The following is an 18,146-nucleotide window of genomic DNA, read 5'->3' on the forward strand; positions in this document are numbered from 1 at the left end:
GGGCATCCCCCTGCCCCAGGATGGTGCCCCCACCCCACCCCAGCTCCCTAGACCTGGGCTTGTCCCTCTGAGCACTAATCATAATTGGTCATTATATATTGAGGAATTGTCTGATGTTGTCTCCCCCTCCCCCTACTTCCTGAATATAAATTCCAGGCAGGCAAATTTATACTTACACCCTCAGCACCAAGCAATGCCTGATACCGAGCAAGTGCTCAAAATGTATTTAAAGAATGAATGACTGTAAGGAGCTGTGGTTTCTGGCTCCCATCGGGCCACCAGCTCCTTCTGTCTCCCCCAGCAGGCGTGGAGTCCTGGCCCAAGCTCACACTAAGCCCATGCTCTTCCCACTGGCCGAAGATCATCACTGAGGCAAATGTAGCTATTTATCAATGAGTAACCAATTAGTAGCTGGGAATCATAAACTGTGGTCAGGGATGTCAGGGTGCCCCACTCTCCCCCATTCTTTGATCCAGAAACTTCTTTCCCTGCCCCTGCTCCTGAATGGGTGTAACTCTGGGCCTAGGGAGAGACTAATGCCCAGATTCACCTACTTTGGTCTACATCTCACCCCCTTCTTCTCTCTGGTTCCCTTCTAGGTCACTGGAGAGTCTCATGGATCCTCTTTCTCTTGGAACCAGTTTTGCACCATCTTGGAACAGAGGGTAGGATAATGAGCAGAAATCTTGGACAGGAAGGACTGACAGAACTGGACATCTGGCTGGATAAGAAAGATGAGGAAAAGGGGCCAAAAAAAGAAAAAAAAAAAACCCTCCAGCATCTTGAACCGAAGGATTGGGAAGAGTCTGGGGCACTAAGGGAAAAACAGAGAAGCCGTGGGTATAATCTGGAGGAGAGGGGAGCTAATTCCAGTCAGGACCGTTTTGGAGGAGGGGGAGGGTGCAGGAATTGGCATGGACAGGGGATGTTCAGTCAGCATTTGTTAGTTTGTATGTTTCTAGAAATTTATCACTGTCTTCCAGATTGCCCAATTTGTTGGCATATAATTGTTAATAATCTTCTCTTATAATTGTCTTTCAATCAGCATCTGTTGAAGGAATGAAGGTGTTGTTGCCTGAAAGCATGTTAATACACTCTGGAGAAGACAGTTTCAACTTATTTGGGTGCTCTTCTGCCCTGTGAGGGAGTTTTTGTGCGCTGTGGTCATTACGGGGAGGGGCAATCACTCTTGCTCTCAAGGAGCTCCCAGTTTCATTGGAGAGAGACGACATATATTTGGAGGGGAAAACCCACAGGACAAAGCCAGCAGCTTTTTATTTATCTTCCACCCCGCCCCACAGAGATCAAACCATCTGGACGGAAATATTGTAAAATGGGGGAAGAGCAGGCATCACCCATAACCTCAGGAGGCTAACACAACACTTCTCATTCCTTTGATGTTTATCCTAGGGACCTTCTTCCCTCCCCCATGGAACAGAAGTTTATGGAAAAATCTCAACCAAAAACTTGACGTAGCTTGATTTTTTTTCCCCCGCCCACAGCTCGTGACCATGTAGGTTGACTCTCTCTTTCCTGCTGGGTTCCTGGCACTTTCCAATCATTTTCGGTCACCGAAACTCCGTAACAGTTTAGCCCTGGTCATCAATGTTGGCGACACCGCAGAAAGAAACAGAAATGGACATATTTACTTCCTGATAGAAGAACACATCACCACTAATGAAATCCTCCTGAAGAAAAAGCCGCCCAATCTGATTTGATTGAGTCTCTGTACTTGGGTACCCGTGTGTAGGACTATAGGGCGTGAATGATCATATTGAACAACAGCAGCAAAATTCAGCCCGTCGGGAGACTTTACAAGACCAATAGCCCTGGTTCTTTTTTTTTTTTCCTTTAAATATGGACCGCTTCACAAATTTGCATGTCATTCTTGTGCAGAGGCCATGCTAATTGTTTCTGTATCATTCCAACTTTGGTATGTGTGCTGCCCGAGCCAGTGCCCCTGTTTCTTCAATTAAAAAGTTATGAGGAAGAAAAGAGGTGGAGGAGAAACCTATAGGATTAGAGGTTGGCAAACATGTTCTGTAAAGAGCCAGTGGGTAAATATGTTAAGCTTGGATGGCTATAAAGGTTCAGATGCCACAGCGACTACGCAACCCTGCCCTTGTAGGGGAAAGTTGCCATACATAACCTGAAAATAAAACATATGGTTATTTATTTATTTTTATTCTTTGAGAGAGAGAGCAGGGGAGGGGCAGAGGGAGAGGGAGAGAGAGAATCTTAAGGAGACTCTGAACTGGGTGTGGGGCTCCATCTCACAACCCTGAGATCATGACCTGAGCCGAAATCAAGAGTCGGACACTCAACTAACTGAGCCAGCCAGGTGCCCTGGGTATGGTTATGTTTAAATCAAACATGGGGAGCACCTGGGTGGCTCAGTTTTGGTTAAGCTACTGCTTTCGGCTCAGGTCATGCTTCCAGGATCCCAGGGTCCTGGGATCAAGCCCTGTGTTTGGCTCCCTGCTCAGCTGGGAGCCTGCTTCTCCCTCTGCCACTCCCTCTGTTTATACTCTCTGGCTCTCTCTCTCTGTCAAATAAATAAATAAAACCCTAAAAAAATAAATAAAAATAAATCAAACATCAATGCTGAAAGCTGAATATCATATAATTTTCACATGACACAAATAATCTTATTTTTGAAACCACTGAACAATGTATAAAACCAGTCTTAGCTCTCAGGCCACACACAAACAGGCAATGGGTGGTAGTTAGTGGGTAGGTGCTGACTCCTACTTCAATGGATCTTTCAAGTAAATTAAGAGGCACATCAACTGGTTGTAACTTGTGGACTTCGTTTGGATTTCGGTCCAAGCAAAAACCACTTAGGAGACATATAAGCAAAATCAGGGAGATGTAGACATTGATTGGCTATTTGATGACATTATGGAACTGCTAAAATGTTTTTAAATGTGCTAAAGGTATCATGGTCATCTTCATTTTGAAAAGTCGCCTTATCTTTTAGAGATATTTACTGAAATATTTACTGATGAAATAATCCGCCATCTGGCATGTGCTCCAAAATATTCCAAGTGTAGAGGAAGTGGGTGGGATTCTAGATGAAGCAAGATTGGCCATGTACTGAAGCCTGGAGAGATTGGGTGAAAGGTAAATGGGGATCCATTATTATCTTTCCTCTACTTTTATTTGTGTGTGAATATTTCCATAATAAAAACAAAACCAAACAACCCCCCCAAATAAGTAAATAAATAAATACCCACCAAGAAAATCAACCAAATCAAAACCACAACTCAGTGCTCAGCTTTGATCTTATCTCTAATTTACCTGGGATGAGATGCATGGCCTAAGGGCCTGGGAGCGTGGAGGAGCACACTCCGCACGACTGCAGCTGGGGGCAAGGAGGAAGACCAGAGTTGACAGACCCTGGGTAAGCCATGGGCAGTTAATGGACTCTCTCCAGCTCTATGCCATTCTAGTCCTAGTGCTGGGGCCTCTGCTCATGTGGTCTTGGTAGAGAGGGTGTGCAGGCAAAGTTCTTTTACTCAAGTACTCTCTGTCACTCTCTGAGGATCCCTTCAGAGAGGCCCCCGGGTCTCCCTTTGGGCCCTTCCACAGGTAGGAGTCCTTCCTCTCCCAGTCTCCAGCCCAGCCTGGTTGTCCGAACAGCCCCCCAGCTCTTGTTCCTCCACCTTAGCTCCTTCACATGATGCCACAAGAGTGTCTAGGGTCCTCATCTGCGGACCACGAGAGCCAGGAGTGAATCACCAAAGATCTTCGAGATAGGAGCTCCAAAGGGCTATGTTTTAGGAAGAAGAAAGATGACCTCAGAGGGAAGGTCTGCAATGCAAGGAGTGAGGAGCAAAGGTAGTGGCCAGCAGGCAAAATAAAACATATGTCTGTGTAATATATGAATGGTAATAATGTGAATTCAGGCTTTGAAAAAGGGCAACACTAAAATAATATGGGAGAGGAAGACAGGGGTGAGTGTTCTTATGTCCTCGCATTGCTGCAGAGGGGTGTTTAAGATATTACTTTTAGACTTTGGGCATGCATGTTAAAATTTCAAGGGCAATAAATAAAAGAATAGAGTATAAACTTCCAAATGAGTAGAGGGAGAAATGTAATATACCAAAGATCAGATCTTTATGAAGAATAATATAAAACTTCACTGAAAGTTGTTAAAGAAGACCTCACAAACAGAGATAATATGTAATCAATGGGAAGACTCCATTTTGTAAAGATGTCAAAATTGCCAAATTGAAATCTTGACTCAATGTAATTTCAAACAAGATGTCTACAGAGTATTTTGAGCAATTTAGCAAGCTAATATTTATGGCAGGGCAAAAGCCCAAGAATAGCCAAGAAACTCCTGTGGAAGAATAAAGGGGGGAAGTCTCAAGAATTCCATATATCAAGATTTACCATCAAGATATAGTAATTAAGATCACATGATAGTAACACAAAGACAGACATATTTACCAGTGGAGTAGAAGACAGCCAACGATATTCTTGCTCATTCACTAGAGTCTGACACATAACACAGATGGTCTTGCTTATTCCTGGGGGAAGAAGAAACAGTGAATAAACAAGACTGAGAGAAATCATATGGGGATTATTCATATGGGGAAAAATCAATTCCAAGTAGATTAAATGAAAAAGACAAAATTTTAAAACTTTTACAAGAAAATATACGAGAATATTTTTCTGACTTCGGAGCAAGAAAGAACTTCATGGCAAGACACAGAGTGCTAATCACAAAAGAGAGGACTGATAAACTCTACTTCATTAAAGTTAATAACTTCTCTTTATCTGAAGACCTCAAAAAGTGAAAAGACAAGCCATTAACTGGAAGAAAATACGTGTAAACAAATAGAACCGACAAAGATGAGCATCAAGAATACATACACGGCTTCTACATGTTAATAAGAAGACAACTCCAAAGAAAATTGGGCAAAAGACATGAATAGGCACTTTTTACAAGAGGAAATCTAAATGGCTGATACATATATGTAAAGATTTCAATCTTAGTAATCAGTGAAATATAAATTAAAACTTCCAGTAAGACTTCTTAGTAAAATACTATTTTATATCCATTTACCTGGAAAAAACAAGTATGACAGTACTAAGTGTTGGTGAAGACATAAATCCACAAGAATTCTTACACATTGCTGGTAGAAGTGAAATGGGCACCATCACTTGGGAAAATGTTTTAGTATTCTGTTGTAAGGTTGAATATTTGCACACCTTCCCAGGTACTAAATTCTGTAGAATCTTTTGTGTACATCCATCAGGGCACAATTTGGGTTCTCTTCAATAGCTTCTAATTCCAAATTAGGAAAAAACCATGTGGCTTTATCACCAGGTTGATAAATTGTAGTATATTCACAGAATGGAATATTTTCCAGCAGGGGAAATGAATTACAGATTTATACAGTAATATGTATGTATGATGGAAACAGCTTTGAAAGAAGCAAGTTGCAGAAGATAACATACAGCATCCCGTTTTTATAAAGCTTCAAATCTGCAAAAACAATGTATGAGGAGTACAAAGAAGGGACTTTAAAAAGCTATCTTAAAAAGCAAGGGCATGGGAGCACCTGGGTGGCTCAGTCAGTTTAAGCATCTGCCTTCAGCTCAGGTCATGATCCCAGGATCCTAGGATAAGCCCGGGGAAGGTCTCTCCACTCAGCACGGAGTCTGCTTCTCCCTCTCCCTTTGCCCCTGCCTCTGCTTATGCTCTCTCTCTCTCTCTCTCTCAAATAAATAAAAATCTTAAAAAAAAAAAGCAGCGAGGGCATAATAGACACAAGAGTGGGAAAGGTTACCTCCGGCAGAGGGCAGCAGGAGGATGGGATAAGGGAGGAAAACACAGGTAGGAGCATCTGTGCTAGGTATGTTCCCGTTCTTAAGTAGACTGGTGTATTCATGGGCAGTAATTTTACTATGTTTCGCAATACATGTATTCTATGTGTTTTTGTTTTTTTAAGGAGCCTCAGTACCCAGCGTGGAGCCATCCCTGGGCTAGAACTCACGACCCTGATATCAAGACCTGAGCTGTTATCAAGAGTCCCACGCCTAACCGACTGAGCCACCCAGGCGCCCCTCCATGTGTTCTTTTGCATATATTACATATCATATATAATTAGTTACAAAATATATAATTTAGGTCATAAATAATTCAAATAAAAACTTTGAATCCCTCAAGATCTTAACTCCTGAGCGTGTCTCCCCAGGCCCTCCTAATCTGGCATCAATGCGTTTGTCGCTCCTCGATCGGCTCCGTCTGGCTTCTGCAGCCACGTCGGACCGCGCCTCCGGCCTCCGTGCCTACTGTTCAGCGTTGCCTTCCACTCCCGGGATGACCTCGGCCGCCGCCTTTCCTGGGCCTCTAAGCGCCGCCCTGAGCGCCTTCTCGGTTCCCTCCGCCGTGCGCACAGCGCCCGCGCGCCCCCGCCGTTTGCTGCGCGCCCCGGGTTCCCTCGCTTGGCGGCCCTCCGCCCTCTGCAGGGCCTCACCGCGCTGCGCCAGCGCCCTCCACCCCCGCCCCGGGCTCCCCCAGCCGCAGAAACGGGATGGGCCTGAGCCCCGCCGCCCACGAAGAGAGCAGGCACCACCTCTCTCGCTTCCCCAGGCCGCGCCCCAAACCCGCCCCGCGAGCCACAGGTACGCGGCTTGGGGACCGGTCAGCAGCCCCCGGCAGGTCAGCTGTGCCGCGTCCGCCCGGCCGCAGGAACCGGGCTCCTCTGCACCGAGCCCGGAGGCCCTACTAGGGGAGTTCTCAGGTCCCAGCGGGCCGTCGGACCCCCAGAGAAGGCACCAGAGATACCTTCAAGGCTCCTCGTAGCTCTGTGTTGGTCGAGCAAAATGCCCGTTAACCGGAGTGAGCGCATACTTGGGAATGATCTTTTGTTGGTAATTCAATCAAAGCGAGCCAGGCGTCCAGTGCCTCTCTCGGGTATCTACCCTCCGACCCTATTTCGGGTGGAAATGGAAGCGTAGGTGGCAGCTCCCCAACAGAGTTGACAATGGCTCTAGGACTCTAGGTCCTCAGAAGCTTCTGTTGTCAGGTTTAGCCCCCGGATTTCTGGATTTCTGGGATCTCACTTCATCCTCTCGATTTTATCCCTGGGAATTCCTGAGTCTCTCCTTCCCAGGGGAACTGGGGCCTCTCCAGCATCTAGTCCCACAATCCCCTTCATTTACCCAAAAACTGATTGAGGGCCGACCAGGCCAGGCACGGTTCTCGACTGGAGCTCTGAGCCCACCTTCACATAGATGTCAAGGTGTTTGCTCCAACTCTCCCTTCACAGATTTCATTCCCTGTAGGAGGCAGTTGTGGTTTAAATAGCATCCTCCTCCCCACCCCCCACTAGAAAAATCATCTCAAGCGTTGGTCCAGCTCTCTGCCAAGGAGCGGCAGCAGGGAACTTCAGAGCTGAGCAGAAGAGTCCAGGAGGGGTAAGAGTCTTTGTATGGAAGGACTGGGTCTTAGGGTGGGGAAGCCTTTGAAGAACCGACTTTGATGGCAGTTCTGTAAAGCAAATCCAGAGGTGGTTTCCATAGGAACCAGCCTACCCCCCCCCCCAACCAGTGAAGGGAAGGCTGGTGTGCTGCCGATAATAGATTACCACCAGGCCTGGGGCCGCTAACTGGGCCTGCCCGGCATCAGTTTCTAGCCACAAGAACCTCCAGAACCCTGAGAACTGGCGCTTACCACATGACTACTTGGTCTCACTAATGAATGATGTGATCTTGCAAATTTCCTCAATTCACTTTCATTAAAAACACAGTTTGCTTCTTTTTTTTTTATTTTAAAGATTTTATTTATTTATTTGACAGAGAGACACAGCGAGAGAGGGAACCCAAGCAGGGGGAGGGAGAGGGAGAAGCAGGCTTCCCGTGGAGCAGGGAGCCCGACGCGGGGCTCGATCCTAGGACCCTGGGATCATGACCTGAGCCTAAGGCAGACACTTAATGACTGAGGCACCCAGGCGCCCCCAGTTTGCTTCTTTTTAAAATTTTGAGGGTCTGAACGTTCCCCAAAGAGCTATACTCCAGCCCCATACACTATACTTTGGAGAAGAGGTAAAACATGGAGGAAAGGCAAAGAAAATGCCATTTTTTTTGGTTGGTAATGTACCAGGTGTGTATGTATGCTTTCTCCTTTAACCCTCCTGACAACTCTGCGAGACAAATACTCTCATGTCTATTTTATAGATAATCAAACTGATGTTCAGACACATTCATTTACTAGCTCAAGGTTGGACAGGAAAGATCAGAGCCAGGACTCAAACCCAGGTCTTTTTTTTTTTTAAGATTTTATTTTTTTGAAAGTAATCTCCACATCCAACGTGAGGCTTGAACTCATAACCCCGAGATCAAGAGTCTCACACTCCACCACTCTACTGACTAAGCCAGCCAGGCGCCCCAAACCCAGGCCTTTTTGACCCCAATATATTTCACTATACTATCCCAAGGCATATTCCTGCCTTTGGTTTCAGCCCTCTCTTAACAACGTTTTGGTTCAAGGGACAAAATATACTGATTTCTTTCATGATACTTGCAGTTACAGTATTGAGGCTTAATGAGATTTCCCAGAAATATGGAGCTAGCTGTTGGAAGAAACAGCTCAAGAGTTCAAGGGGCTTGCTTCTCCCAGGAGGGTGGGCAGAGAGAAGGGAGGGAGTAGAGGCCTGTTGCATTTCATTAGAAGCCATTATGTACCGTTACCATTTTTTTAAAGTTATATGCAAGTGTCATTTTGATAAACATGTAAGAAAGCTGATCAGCAATAAAAAAAAAAAATCCTGAAAGCTACTCATTGCTATCATTAGCAGTTTAACAGTCATTTTAACGGCAGTTATTTTGCATGGCAGCTAACAGCATGATCACAGAAACAAGCTTTGGGGAGGATGTTTCCTAGGGTCTCAAAATTGAAAGAGGTCTGAAAATCACAAATCTGAAGTAATACAGAATTTCCAATAATCGTGGAATCGTGTTATTTGTTAACTCTGTGTTCACAAAATTCATTTAGGGAGAAGCCCATAGTTAACTTGGAGACCACACCCAACCAGAAAAGAGCAGAGTCGAATTCAACCCCAAAGCCTGAGAGCGCAGGGAAATTAACAAAGCAGGCCACTGAGGTGGGTATCACAAGAGTTCTTAGCGCATATCTTTGTGGCGCCTGCGACTTTTCTACAGACTGTGTTTTACTTAATTTAGACTGTGTGGCAGGTTGAAGTGCATCCTGATTTGCGATGTTGTGCCTTAAAAAAATTTTTAGAACAGCTTTGTTGAACTCTCCTGAGCTTTACTGAGGTATAACTACATAGCTTTAACTGACATACGATAAAGTGCGCATATTTAGAATATACAGTTGGATATATTTGGTATGCTATGTGTGCACCCACAAGACCATCACCACAATCAAGATAATGAACATCTCCGTAACTCCCAAAACGTTGTTTCCCTTTGTAAAGCTCGCCTCTCCTCACCCACATCCCCAGGAAGCATCTGATCTGATTCTTGTCACTATATGTTAATTTGCATTTTCTAGAGATTTATGTCAATGGAATCATATTGTATGTGCTCTTTTTGTCTGTCTCCTTTCACATAATTTCATGTAATTATTTAAAGTTATATCAATATTGTTGCATGTGATTAATAGTTCATTCCTTTTTGTTACTAGGTAGTATTCCACTGTATGGATACACCATTGTTTATCCATTCACCTGCTGATGGGCATTTGGGCTGTTCCCAGTCTTTGGCTATTACAAATAAAACTGCTGTGAACATTTGTGTGCAAGTGTTTGTGTGGACATATGTTGTCTTTTCTTTTGGGTGAATACCTAGGAATGAAATGGCTGGATCATATGGTAGATGTATTTTTTTTTTAAGATTTTATTTATTTATTTGAGGGGGGAAGGGGCTGAGGGAGAGAGAGGATCTCAAGCAGTCTCCCCTGCTGAGCACAGAGTCCAGCGCACAGAGCTCAGTCTCAGGACCCTGAGATCATGACCTGAACCAAAGGCAGATACTTAACTGACGGAGCCACCCAGGCGCCCCCATATGGTAGTTGTATTTTTAAACCCGCCTCTCCTGACCTCCATCCCCAGGCAGCACCTGATCTGCTTCTTGTCACTATACGTTAATTTGCATTTCATAAAACTCTTACATAGTTTAAAGAGTTACATAAGACATAAAGATAATGTTTTCCAAACTGGTTGTGCCATTTTACATTCCCAACATTGGTGTGTGAAAGTTCCAGTTTCTCCACATCCTCATCAGCATTTGGTATGGTTAGTCTCTTAAATTGTAGATATCCTCATAGGTCGGTAGGGATCTCATTGTGGTTTTAATTTGCATTTCCCTAATGACTAACAATGCTGAACATCTTCCATATATATCTTCCTTGGTGAAGTGTCCAAATCTTTTTGCGCATTTTTCCCCTTGGTTTCTTCAGAAATTCTGTGTGCAAGCCCTTCATCAGATATATGCTTTGCAGTATTATCTCTCAGTCTGTGGCTTTTGTTTTCATTCTCTTAACATCTTTTGAAGAACAAAATTTTTAAATTTTGATGAAGTCCAATGGATGGTGGTGATGGTTAAACAAATTTTGTAAATTGTATCTCAGAAAAGAAACAGGTTAAAAGCCCCTTTTACTTCTGTGAAATTTATTTTATTTTATTTTGTTATGTTAATCACCATACATTACATCATTAGTTTTTGATGTAGTGTTCCATGATTCATTGTTTGTGTATAACACCCAGTGCTCCGTGCAGAAAGTGCCCTCCTTAATACCCATCACCAGGCTAACCCATCCCCCCACCCCCCTCCCCTCTAGAACCCTCAGTTTGTTTCTCAGAGTCCATAGTCTCTCATGGTTCTTCTATGAATTTTTGCCAGGCAAATTGCTGTCCTCCGCAAGGGAAATAGAGCTGGGCACTGAGAGGTGAGATGCAGCCTTGAGGAAATTAGACTAAAACTGGCAAATTGTTGCATAAGTGACAACGCCGTCGTAAAGCTGATGGGTGACTAGGGCGGTGTGATCGACTCCATGGCCCCCTCGGTCTCCCCAGGCTCTGATGGCCCAGCTCTAGGTTTTCTTTTCTTACTTTCTTTTGTTTTTTATTGTGGTAAGAGCACCTAATATGAGATCTACCCTCTTAATAAATTTTTAAGTTATTGTGCACATACGGGCATACATACACCCACACAGTCTCTTCCCCAGGCCTCTTTGAAGAGAGAGAGTATCAGCATCCTGGGTCTAATCCAAAGATAGAAACTACCCAGTAGATTAAACAGGGGGAAGTTTACTATAAAGAATTGTTAAACTATGTAAGAGTAACTATAAGAAATGAAAAACCTCAATTTGGCCTCCTAGGGCTGAGGGAGAATACTCAGGGAAGGACAGACTTGGAAGGGGTTCAGACCTCGTTAGAGAGGAGAGCAGAGAAATTTGGTTTGGCCAGGCTGGGGTGGCACTGTAACTCCTGGCAAGTACAACCTTTTGGAGCGTAGGGGGTGGGGGGCTGGCTGTCAGCAGGTGGTTTGAGCATGCAAAGGAGGGGGGCACCCTCTGGACCACAGGTGGTCCATGTGGGAGACGTGCAGAGGGAATCGAGACATCAGCAGGTACGGGCGATGTTTGGGCACTGATTTCTCTGCCAAAGGGCTCAGAAAGGTTATTGTTGGAGGGTTCTGGCTCAGGCAGAGCTCCACCAGAAGTCCTCACACCCACACTAGACCCGCCCCACCCCCTGTCCCAAGCCAGAAACTGCGGGAGAACCCTTTCCTCTTGCAATGCTTAACAATGTGCTCATTTTCAAGGAGAAAAGCTTAAAAGAGTTCCCGCACCTATCACAGAGCTCATCTGTGATAAGCATTTGGAGCCCAGTGGCAACACGTTGATAGTTAGCTCAGTTAGCCTCTGTGGCTTTAATAACGATTGACAGCAGGAGTGGGGGGCGGGTCCTTTGGTCTTGTATGGGAAGGGAGCTTCTGGTAGCCTGGATTTCTACAAAGTGATGAAACCCAGTGTCTTTAGGCCGAGCTGTAGCTAATCCCCCCCACCGTGTCTCCGGAGTTCCTTGGGCATGTGCCGTTTCTTTATTTTATCTTATTTCTCCCATTACAGGGCAAACCAAGACCCAGACCCGGAGACCTGATTGAGATTTTTCGAATCGGCTATGAGCACTGGGCCATCTATGTGGAAGATGATTGCGTGGTGCATCTGGCTGCCCCGAGTAAGGGTGGATACTCTTTGACATATCGATATTGATACTGAAGTTAGCAGAGTAAGAAGAAGTGCATTTAGTTATTGTGTTCCTCGGCTGCTGCCCTTCATTAGCAATAAAACACTCGACGCATTCCGGGCCCTTAGTGGACTAGGTGATGGAGCTTGATCTCTGTCTACCAAACACCACCGAGTGTCCAGCCCTAAGGGAGATGCAATGCACAAGGGGTCCCCCGTGTTCGCTGAGCCTCGGTATCCTTCCTCATATTTCTGAGGCTTCCCCAGGAGGGATGCAGATGCCTGCATGTTCTGATGGCCCCCAAATGCTGCTTCTGGCTTCCTGTTGGCTTGGGCACGTCCACCCTGGCTCGTCTCCCTGCTCTTTCTACCTGTCCCAGGCTGCTCCCGCCTCAGCGTGGACACGCAGCCTTCCTTTCTCAAGTGTCTCAAGGTTGCCTAACACAAGGCGGAGATTCAACTGGTGACTAATTAAAATTTTTTTTAAGTTTTATTTATTTATTTATTTGACAGAGAGAGACACAGCGAGAGAGGGAACACAAGCAGGGGTAGTGGGAGAGGGAGAAGCAAGCTTCCCGCTGAGCAGGGAGCCCGATGTGGGGCTTGATCCCAGGCCCCTGGGATCATGACCTGAGCCGAAGGCAGACGCTTAATGACTGAGCCACCCAGGCACCCCGGTGACTAATTAAAATTTAGTCTCCACTAAAATTAGTGGAGATTTGATGACAGGACGTGGTGATGGTAGAAGATAGAATGGGAGACACACTCAGTCACAGTGGTCCTCTTGGGCAAAGGGACCCGGAGGTGCTGGGAGAAGGGGAGACTGGGGGACACCATTGCACATGCCCTGATGCCTTTTGAATTTTGTATCCAGTGTGAGTTCTGCCCACTCAGGATGAAACTGCAGAAAGGCGCTGGGACCAAAGGCCTGTGACCACACCGTGTTCACGGCCCTCACCCCCGCCCCCTCCGTCTCATCCTTGGGCCCCGCCTCTCACCTGCAGCAGAGCCCCTCTCCCTGCCCCATTTACACACGGAGAAGGTAAAAGGCACTCCACATCACCTCCACATCCCCTTTCCAGACTAAGTCCAGGAGCCTCCCTCTCATACAACCAAAGCGGTCGCTAACTGATATGTCCCCACCTTCCCCATCAGATCTTCCTCTAAAAACGAATTCTGTTCCTGAAAGCTGAATGGCCCGCTCCCAGCTTTTGTAACATTAGGAGATATTCCTCAAATACGTATGAAGAGGACAAGGGACACTTCTTGTTCTCGGTCAACTTTCGGAGGGGGAGAGCACACACATCTGCCTATCCTTATGGTCGGAGCAGGAAAATGGCCTTGATTTTAAATTACCACCGGGCCGCCCTGGCGTTGGGCGGTTCTTGACTGTCTCTGAGCAGCTGTCTCCTCTAGGGACTGAATATGATAATATAGCACCTTTCAAATGGTTCTTCTTTCAGATCTATGGAACCCTGTTTTCAAATCTCAAATATTTGAGTAGAGAGAAAGGCAGAGTGTCTCTGGGCGGAAGCTGGGTGGGAGGCACCCAGAGCCCAGTCTGCTTGGCCTCCCCTGTGCCCAGCTGAGACTGCAGAGGGAGGCAGGTCACAGAACCCCATGCCAGCCCCACAGCCAGGAGCGGACGCTCACACCTAAGGGTGCTTAGCACACGTTTGTGAAGATTACTGAAGTCTGGTTAGGAAAGCAAGACTCAAATCCTAGTACTTGGTCAGGTCACTACAGTACAGAATGGAGTCTGGGGCTGCGCTGTAAGGCAGTTCTAGAGTTTTATGAGGAAGAGACTGCTGACAGTGGGGAGTGCGGTGCAGGGCAGAAATCTTCCTGGGAAAGTTGGTCCCAAGCAGCCACACTCACTTGGGTGGCTCGGATAGTTAAAGCATCTGCCTTCAGCTTGGGTCATGAATGATCTCAGGGTCCTGGGATCAAGCCCCGCATCGGGTTCCCTGTGCTCAGCAGGCAGTCTGCTCCCTCTCTTGCTGCCCCTCCTCCCTGCTTGTGTTCTCTCTCTCAAATAAAAAAATAAAATCTTAAAAAGAAAAAAAAATAAAGTGAAAAGACAAGTTGCATAATGCACAAAGTATTTGCAAACATATATCTGACCTGGTTCTATTACCCAGAATATGTAAAGAATTCTTACAATTCAATAATACAGAGACAAATAACCCAATTTTTAAAATGGGCAAAGGATTTGAATAGACTTTTCTCCGTGGCCAATAAGCACATGAAAAGATGCTCAACATCATCTGTCATTTAAAAAAAAAAAAAAAGGAAAGAAAAAAGGTTGATAGGCAGGCTGATATTCAGGCGACAGGTGTCTCACTGGGGGGCAGCTCATTTCATCCAACTCCTGGTCCTTGGCCTTGGATTTGACAGATGCCAAAGCTGAGGCCTCGGAGGGAAGCACCTTGACCCACAGCTTAGAATGAGCCAGTGCTCCGTCCCTTGCTGTCCCTCGCAGCTTTCCAGCTTCTGTTCATCTTGGTCTCTAGGTGAGGAATTTGAGGTGGGCAGCATCACTTCCGTCTTCAGCAACCGCGCCGTCGTGAAGTATAGCCGCCTGGAGGACGTGCTGCATGGCTGCTCCTGGAAGATCAACAACAAGCTGGATGGGACGTACCTGCCCCTGCCCGTGGACCAGATCATCCGGCGGACAAAAAAGATGATCAACAAGATAGTGCAGTACAGCCTGATCGAAAGGAACTGTGAGCACTTTGTCAATGACCTCAGATACGGTGTGCCCCGGAGCCAGCAGGTATGACGTCTTTTGCTCGGACGGTGGCTTCTTGCTGGGGCTTGTCGTCTCATCAGTGATCAGAACGGTGGTCAGTGGTTTCGTGCTCTTTGTTGTACTGGTGGGCTCTACTTCTACAGGACTTTACGGTTCAGGAGGTGGTTTCCCCTCTGTTAACCCGGGGAGGAGCGCAAAGGCTCTGGGCTGTAGAGCTAGGACACTGGGGGGTCTCCTTGGCCAGACCGTTTTATTTCTGAGACTGTTTGTTCTTCTACAAAACAGGGATGAAGTGAGGTTTTCAGCTACATCTGGCCCACAGACATGTTTTGCTTGGATGAGTAGTGGTTTGTTTTTTCTTTTTTTAATTTGTACTATTTGCCAACATTTAAAAACAGAAGTTTTATATAAAAAGATCTGAAATCACAACCTTTCTAGAACAACTAATTGATCAGGCCTTCAGGCCCGCGTTCCTGCTTGCTGACACCTTGTAGGGCCGAGTAGTGACTGCCTCTTTAGATGGGACTTGTGGGGGTCGACGTGCCACCTACCAGCTTTGCCCACCTTACCGGCCTGGCCCGGGCATGTCGCCTTTGGGTTTGTGACCACCCCCACCCCCGCCGCCACACAGGGCAGGGATAAAGCCAGTGAGGCACAGTCCGTGTGTTCAAGAGCTTTGACAAATAGCTCGAAATATCTGGACAAATTGAGCAGCCCTCATTCCTATTTGCTCCTTACTAAAACCCCATGAGAGGAGCAGAGGATGTATTTATTATCCCCTTTTTAATAGACTGAGAAATGAGGAATTAAAGGAGGAACATCCTTTTTCTGCCTTTTTTTCTGTGGTTCCTATGTTCCCTCAGGGCACTGGGCTCAAACCCCGACGCTGGTCTCTCTACTGTTGCGGAGCGAGCGTGAGCAGGTCACCCACACCCTGTCCCCCTCCACTTTCTGCACCTTCCTCCTTTGTGTTCTGCCCTCCCCCAGCCTGCACTCCATTCTCTGGAGGCCTCTCTCCAGTGCGGGGGGGGCGGGGGGGGAGCTTGGGGGCTCCAGTGTAAGGGATCTCCTATCCCAAGAGCATTTGTGCATGACAAGAAGACCCCAGGGACCAAATGGATGATAAGGGGCCTTCTATGGAGCGTGAGCCACGCTCAGACACTAATTCCCACCGTGACTTTGTCCAAGTGAGTTCCCGTCCCTGGTTCTCAGGTTCCCTGATTGCAGGATGAGGGCCTCGGTGGCTGAGCCACTCCGAGACCCCTTGCCTCTGAGCCCTACCCTAGAGGCAGACCCTGGGCTGCATGGCTCTGAGGGAAGAAGGCCAGGAACCGTGGATGCCCCCGGGGGGGACAGGGAGTGCGTCTGCCTCTGACTGTCATCTCGAGCCATCCTGAGTTCTCTAGGTCTCTTGCAACCCTAGGATCTTTGGAAATAGAGGCTAGCGCAGGTGGCTTCCTCCTCCAGGCAGGCCGGGTGCTGAAAGGGAGTGGGGCAGTAGGGGCAGGGCAGGGCACAAGCCTGGGATGGCCCCTGAGTGTCCTGTGAACTGGTCTGCTTTGCAGGTAGAGCACGCCCTGAGGGAAGGGGCAAAGGCTGCGGGAGCGGTCCTCTCAGCCATGGTGGAGAGCATAAGGCCCAAGCCCGTAACTGCCTGAAGGCGCTCGGGACTCCAAGCAGAGGAAGTACTCCTGCCATCCGCAAGGACACGTGCCTCGTTGCCCCCCTTGCCTTCTCTCTCCATAACCCCGCTCGAGAAAACTGTGTTCTTCTGGAAGAATCTAGAATGTATCCAATCACCCCTCCAGAAATACATCCAATATATGTGATCCTAGATCCGTGGACTCGCGGGGTGAGACGAACCTAATATTTATTATTATGCATCCATTAGGCGCCGGGCAACGTGCTGGGCGTTTCATAGGCTTGTCTCATCTCCCTCCCTGCGGGAAGGGCCTTGCTTGTTTCTCAGGCTGACTCGGGTCTGCGATGTTTGGATACCACCTACACCAGCCAGGAAACCCCTGCTTGAACATTCCCAGGAACCGGGAGCTCTTTTTCAGAAGTCCTTGTTCTTGAACTAGAAAGTCTCCAGCTTTTTGCATTCACGAGAATCCTGCTCTTCCTGACCTGCAGCGCTGTGTGGGGTTGAGCGGGGTAGGGGGGGGGCGTGGAGTGGAAGGAAGCTCAGTGGCTTGCTATTCGGGGCCATCTGTGCTTAATCCAAAATCATACACCAGCCTTATTCTTTGTTGTTTAACACCCCCTTGCTTTAAAGTATAATCAACATTTACTTTGCTTTTCTACTTTAGAATTACCAGGAAATCTGAAACTGTTATTTTCACTGATTGCAGATGAATATTTAAAATAATTTCCTCGGTGGACTTCTGTGTGCATGAGGGAGAGGAAGGAGCGATTTTTTGTGTGTTGACCGCTGTTGGCATGACAGCAGATCCAGAATTATGACCAGGGACTGCTGGTGCCCACTGAGAGCTGAAGCCATCTGGGAAGGCTAGAGAGGGACTCTCAGAATGGCTAGGAACTGTGATCGATGTGGACGAGAGCAAGATGGAGCCCCCAGAATATTTCACATGAGATCTGTTAGGATCGCCCAGGAGCCTTTCTCCTGTTTGAACAAAGTAGACCCTCAGTGAAACTCTTCCATTCCCTAACCCCCTCCCTTCCGTTCTTTTCTTAGCAATCCAAACTTGACTACATTCTCCTGTTCCCTAGACGCTGGCGTCTGGGTGTATGTCTCTGTCTTCCATCTGCCCTTCCCAATGGCCTCTCTCTCTCTGCTTTGCTTGGCAGATCTGGGTGTTGGTAGGTAGAGCGTATGCCCTCATTTCTGCGAATCATGATGAGGGTAAAGCCGTTATTACCCTGAGTCCCTCCAATCACCTCCCCCCACCCCCCAGAATCTGCTGAGTTCCCGATACCGCTCCCTTCTGCTCCTTCTTCATTATTGTCTAGGTTGAGACTTCCTTTGAAGTAGAACCCAACCACCAGGAATGTATCTTTTATAAAGTATATTCCTTTTAGTTTTGAATTAAGTCGCTCAGGGATTAGTGAACCTTTTGATTCTGAAGAATGACTGACCTCCCAGACCATAGTAATCATTAATCCAGTAAACCGGATGTTGTTTGATTTACAGACAACTCCCCCACG

At 46.9% G+C, this 18,146-nt stretch overlaps 1 protein-coding gene, 1 long non-coding RNA gene and 1 other non-coding gene across 4 annotated transcripts; 1 reads left to right on the forward strand and 2 right to left on the reverse strand.

The window, feature by feature from the left end:
* Positions 1-1,851: 1,851 nt before the first annotated feature.
* On the reverse strand, positions 1,852-1,958 carry LOC112829844 (U6 spliceosomal RNA). Its single transcript, XR_003209761.1, has one exon. It is a non-coding gene; the product is annotated as a U6 spliceosomal RNA (small nuclear RNA).
* Positions 1,959-2,698: 740 nt separating this feature from the next.
* Positions 2,699-6,379, reverse strand: LOC141370958 (uncharacterized). Its single transcript, XR_012375488.1, has 3 exons — positions 6,190-6,379; positions 4,456-4,535; positions 2,699-3,103 (listed from the first exon to the last, which is right to left on the reverse strand). It is a non-coding gene; the product is annotated as an uncharacterized lncRNA (long non-coding RNA).
* A 73-nt stretch (positions 6,380-6,452) lies between these two features.
* PLAAT5 (phospholipase A and acyltransferase 5) lies at positions 6,453-16,825 on the forward strand. 2 transcript variants are annotated; one of them, XM_025879473.2, is made up of 6 exons: positions 6,453-6,639; positions 7,350-7,434; positions 9,011-9,119; positions 12,113-12,227; positions 14,743-15,005; positions 16,547-16,825. In XM_025879473.2, exons 1-6 carry the CDS (start codon positions 6,549-6,551, stop codon positions 16,637-16,639), a joined length of 756 nt encoding a protein of 251 aa, XP_025735258.1. In that variant the 5' UTR covers positions 6,453-6,548; the 3' UTR covers positions 16,640-16,825. The 2 variants fall into 2 exon arrangements, with proteins under 2 accessions (XP_025735258.1, XP_025735259.1); XM_025879474.2 differs by having other exon boundaries at positions 12,113-12,221.
* The last annotated feature ends 1,321 nt before the right edge of the window (positions 16,826-18,146 follow it).

Source organism: Callorhinus ursinus, unplaced genomic scaffold (assembly GCF_003265705.2).
Source record: "Callorhinus ursinus isolate GAN/ISIS: 27379988/994484 unplaced genomic scaffold, GSC_fseal_2.0 scaffold51, whole genome shotgun sequence".
NCBI lineage: Eukaryota > Metazoa > Chordata > Mammalia > Carnivora > Otariidae > Callorhinus > Callorhinus ursinus.

What these genes read in the sequence shown, in the direction of transcription:
- PLAAT5 (XM_025879473.2), top strand. Translation starts at nt 6,549, where the DNA reads ATGGGCCTGAGCCCCGCCGCCCACGAAGAGAGCAGGCACCACCTCTCT. An exon ending in ACCCGCCCCGCGAGCCACAG is followed by an intron (nt 6,640 to 7,349) that starts GTACGCGGCTTG and finishes ACCCCCCACTAG; the next exon opens with AAAAATCATCTCAAGCGTTG. An exon ending in AGCAGAAGAGTCCAGGAGGG is followed by an intron (nt 7,435 to 9,010) that starts GTAAGAGTCTTT and finishes AAATTCATTTAG; the next exon opens with GGAGAAGCCCATAGTTAACT.